This window comes from Cariama cristata, unplaced genomic scaffold (assembly GCF_000690535.1).
Source record: "Cariama cristata isolate BGI_N322 unplaced genomic scaffold, ASM69053v1 scaffold1936, whole genome shotgun sequence".
Taxonomy (NCBI): domain Eukaryota; kingdom Metazoa; phylum Chordata; class Aves; order Cariamiformes; family Cariamidae; genus Cariama; species Cariama cristata.
In genome coordinates, this window is record NW_009623606.1 from 35,405 (window position 1) to 40,280 (window position 4,876).

A 4,876-nucleotide genomic window follows, 5' to 3' on the forward strand; every position below is an offset into this window, starting at 1 on the left:
CCTGCTGCAGGCTGACCTGACAAAACTCCTAATTTGGTAAACAATTCTCACGTGGACTAAAAAGCTGTATTTGCCCCACAGTACAGAAACGAGCCCTTCAGATTCAGAAATCTTAGACAGTGAAAGAGAATGTGATGGCATCAGAAAGTCAATATTCACTAATGAAGGAGAGTTTGAGGATATAATTTTCCCTGAAACAGAGCTGCAATGTTTTTAACAGTATCATTTGAACCTCCATGAGATGGAAGTTAAATGCTGATGCCTGCTAGTTGCTTGAAATATTCTGGTGATGAAAGAATATTAAAAAACAGATCAGATTTAATAATAATAAAAAAAAGGCAGCCAAACAACAAGAGTAGCCAGTAGGTCTGCTGAGAACCTTCAGTGAAAAGGGAGATTCCAGTCTTACAAAAGGAGCCCCATGAGGACCCAAACCTTCATGAGATCCCAGAGGAAATGAGGAAAGGTTAACATTCCCCCAAGACTTACAGTTCTATGTCTTTCCATTTTAGACAGGGCAATCTACAGAATGTATTTATGGGATTATTGCTGAAGAACTTCTATTAAGGCAACGTTTAGCTTTGCTTGACGCATGCACTTTTCATAAAATGGTAAATGGCCTGAAAAGCCACGGGATACATCAGTTTAGCCAAGTGAATCTCATCTCCCTAAGCTCTCATCACCCCATGTAGCTCAGCTGAGCCCCCTAACCACGGGAACCACTCTTAACCGTAACATTAATGTCATGTATGAATGCTCGCTGGAACACTCCTGTGGGTTTGTTGTTGTTGTTCTGGTTTGCATTTTTCTTGTACATGTATGTATCCAAGTGCACAACAAAAGGCTGGGACACTGTTACCATTACAGATTACTAACAAATCCAAATTTATTGCCTTTCAAGTCTGAGGTTTTAGAAATGTTTGAGAAAAATAAAATCAACATTTCTATTTTGTTTACTCTTTTCAATCATTGCTTCAGATAGTGCTTCACTGAGAAAGGTCTAACAGGCAAACTGTTTTGAGCATGATATAAGGCACTAAATATCAATGTCTCAAAACACTATTAAAATATGGCATAATCTCAAACACGTATTGAGTTGACAGTACCTGTCATTACAGCTGGAAGACACTGGTGGTTTGGCCCCGTTTGATTCTTGAATGCTAAGCTGTATGGCATACTCAGTGAGCAGATCTTCAACCAAATCTTCTCTTTCATCCATCATTTTTTAGGGTGAGCTATAATGATGAGCTATTTTGAAATACACTCAAAAACATACTGCGAAGAATCATATCTTGCTTAAGGTATTTTTTGTTATCAAATCAGGTGTTTCCATAACTTTATTTTAATTTAATAACATTTTGGTGAGTTTATTCCTATTTAAAAATTGTAAAATACCTGTTTAAAAATGATGCTAGAAAAGAAAACAACCCTGGAAACATTTAGTACTAGACATGCCATTTAGGAAAAGCTCTTTTTATTGTTCACACACTACCTCTCTCATCTACAGACAAATACTGGACAATTTGTGAACATAAAAAGAAACTTTTTCTCTTTAGAAAGCTGTGGTCATCAAGTCAGTGAATATACGATTTCCATACAAGCATGAATAATGAATAGTAAACAAAATTATCACCTCATGAATGATTCCTATCAAACACAGGCATTCACAAGGAAATAATGAATATAAACACAAACACACATACATTAAAAAAATTATACACACAAAAAAGAAAAACACCCAAATTGTTTGAGAATTATTTACAGAGAGGATCTGCAGTTCAGAATGAAACACACGACCAGGTCTAAGGGTGATCACACATTGTACTTATTCAGAATTTACACAAACATCAAATTATTTCAGAGAAGCACTGAACTAACTTGACTCTTTTGCATGGGGAAAGAGCATTCTTTTCCCGCTCCCTTCACCCGGAGCGGCACTGGCAGCAGACACAAGATGGATCCACCAACCAGTGCCGCGTGGACACAGGATTTCTGCGTGCGAAAGCCCATGGCATGTCACTACAGTGTAGGTGGTGACACGTCATCCAGTTCTGAATTCAGAACTTTACTATCTTTCCATACTTAAAGGGGGGCTTATAAAAAAGTTGGGGACAAACCTGTTAGTAGGCCCTGTAGCGACAGGACAAGGGGTAATGGTTTTAAACTGAAAGAGGGTAGATTTCAGACTAGATATAGGGAAGAAATATTTTCACAATGAGGGTGGTGAAACACAGGAACAGGTTGCCCAGAGAGGTGGTAGATGCCCCATCCCTGGAAACATCCAAAGTCAGGCTGGAGAAGGCTCTGAGCAACCTGACTGAGTTGAAGATGTCCCTGCGCATGGACTAGATGACCTTTAAAGGTCCCTTCCAACCCAAACTATTCTATGACTCTGAAAAATTTTCAGCTGTAACCTGTATTCACCTCTCCTCTCCAGGAGCTGGATGGGCGCGTTTTCTCAAATAAAAAATAAGAGATTTGAGAGGGACGATACCAAATGCAAAACCTACTTTAGGTTAATATAATAATGTACTAGACTTTTGGACTTCACGGAAAGGTAGTTGTACAACAAAACATTATAATGGTCTTGTGTCATTACTTCTCACTGCTAATGACCGTTACTGTATTAAAAACAAACCAACCAACCACAAACACTTGCAAATCTTGCTGTATTTTTACACTGCCAAGGCATGGTCTATCAAAGCAGACTAAGGACTTTGGAGCCTCTGCACTCCTCCTGCAGTCATGAAGTTTAATGGATATTGACAGGCATTTAGTACACAAGCCCCGGTGATGGTCAAGCCACACCAGATATTATTTTCAAGGTGTGAGAGTAGTTGGAAGGCTCAGTGGATTAGTAATGGAGTATGTCAAACCTTTTAACTATAGTCATCAGCTTAAATTCAGTTTGCTCATATCACCAACTTTAACTGTGGCTTATGTTCACTATGCTTTTTGCTAGTGATATCACATCAACCGAATGCCTTGCTAGTAAATTATAACTATAATTGGAAAGTCAGGAACGTTGCTCTTTACAACATCTTCCTGCAGGTTCTGGAAGTGTAAAATGTAGTATTTATATATCATAAAAGATATATATGGAACAAAAACTTAATATATGCCTAGCTGTACCTAGCTAGGGTTTCACAAATGGGCTTTGGGTTTTGCCAGAGTTTCTCTGTTTAATTCAATCTTAGTGGCTTAACACATTTGTCCTCTAATCAGACTGTCCAGATGTTGAATTATTTTTTAAAAAAGTTTTAGACTACTACTCCCATAGTTTACACAGTAATGTACTGTATCTACCACACAGAATACTTATCTTCAAAGTGTTGCACAAATACTAAACAATTATACTAAGCACCTGTTGTATGTTTCTCACAGAACGATCATTGTGTGGTGTCCTAGTCATTTTGCAAAGAGAGAAGGAACGTTATTTGGAGCCCATTTTCTGAAAATCATCTTCACGGGAAAGCGCTAACCAGATTTCTTTTTAGACTAATTTCTGCACTGTTCCCATAAATAAATCAGTCAAAGTATCATAGCCAATATTATAATCCCATCCACAAATACTTTATTACTTAGTATATTATGATAAAGCTTGCAAATCAAAATCAAATTAGTAAGGGCTTAGAGTCAGATTGTCTCAGAAGCTAAAGGTCTCTTGGATTCAGATTCCCACATAATGCAGTTTCCCACCTCTTTCAATATGTACCGGAATCATGGCCCAGGTTTTTAACTGCAAGGATGGACAATCTGAAGGAAAGCGGAAAAACTCTCCACTTCAGTCCCATTTTCTTTGAAGGAAAAAAATGCACAACTTTGGTTTTGACTGCCACCTCTGACCACAAAAAATCTTCCACAAATAATAATAATAAAATATTCATGGGCACACTTTCTTTTGTGGCTTAGAAGAATAGACCTCCATGTTGTTCATAAAAGACAATGCTCTTCTGAAGGGTTCTCTCTTCCTTCCTTTTGCACCTCCAACTAAGTCTTCAGCATTAACAGTCCAAAAGAAGACTTCACATGTAAGTTAGACTGACAAACTAGTCAGCACACTGCAGACACACACATACCAAAATCTTTCACATACTACCTAACGTTAAATCTGCTGCACATCATATCAATGCTTAGAAGTTCTCAAAGTTATGTTCTGGCATACTGGAGTTTAGGCAGAACTTCTCATGCAAAAAAGATTTCTGAAATTACCGAGAACGCTGACTGACTGACATCCTGTTGGACAGGGTGGACAACACAAACTTCTCCGTAATTCTAAAAAACAATGATAACGATGTTCTGAAACTCTTATGATCAAAGCAAGCTTATGAAAGCCTATCAAGTTTGTTGCAGCAAAAAGAAATCAGTAAGAAATTGTTTTTCTTTTTAAATATAGTTCTCTTTATGCAGAAAGGAAGGTATCCCATGTCAAACTTCAAAAGTGTAATACAAAACATAGTAACTTCAAAAAGCTACATAAAACAAAGCAGCTGAACGTCTTTTTTTTCTAAACGCTGCCACAAACTTTTTACTAACCAGAACATAAAATTCTCATCATCAATAAGGCCATGAAACTGTGCTTCTCTTCCTCGTCTCTTGTTGGTAATGCACTTTATTGATAGGCAGGAGAATTCTGAGTTGAGGTTCTTTTGTGTGTTTATCTTCACATTTTCATAAACACTTTGTAATTCTGATGGCACCTTAAAACTTCCATCATTTAACCCACAAACATACACTGTTTTGAAGACTGACAAACCTTTTAGACAGCAAAGATAAAAATCTCTCTTGGACTAGCAGTTTTAGAAGTGTATCTCAATAAATGTACCTACAACCTCTTCCTTCCATCAGCTAAAAGTACGTTTTAGAATAAATTAAC

At 37.4% G+C, this 4,876-nt stretch overlaps 1 protein-coding gene across 1 annotated transcript in view; it reads right to left on the bottom strand.

The window, feature by feature from the left end:
• Window positions 1-1,222, bottom strand: part of ASB15 (ankyrin repeat and SOCS box containing 15) — an 8,803-nt gene extending 7,581 nt beyond the window's left edge. Inside the window, exon 1 of the mRNA XM_009702786.1 lies at window positions 1,107-1,222. Coding sequence (XP_009701088.1) covers window positions 1,107-1,222 — 116 coding nt within the window. The remainder of the gene's footprint in view (window positions 1-1,106) is intronic.
• Between the last annotated feature and the right edge of the window lie 3,654 nt (window positions 1,223-4,876).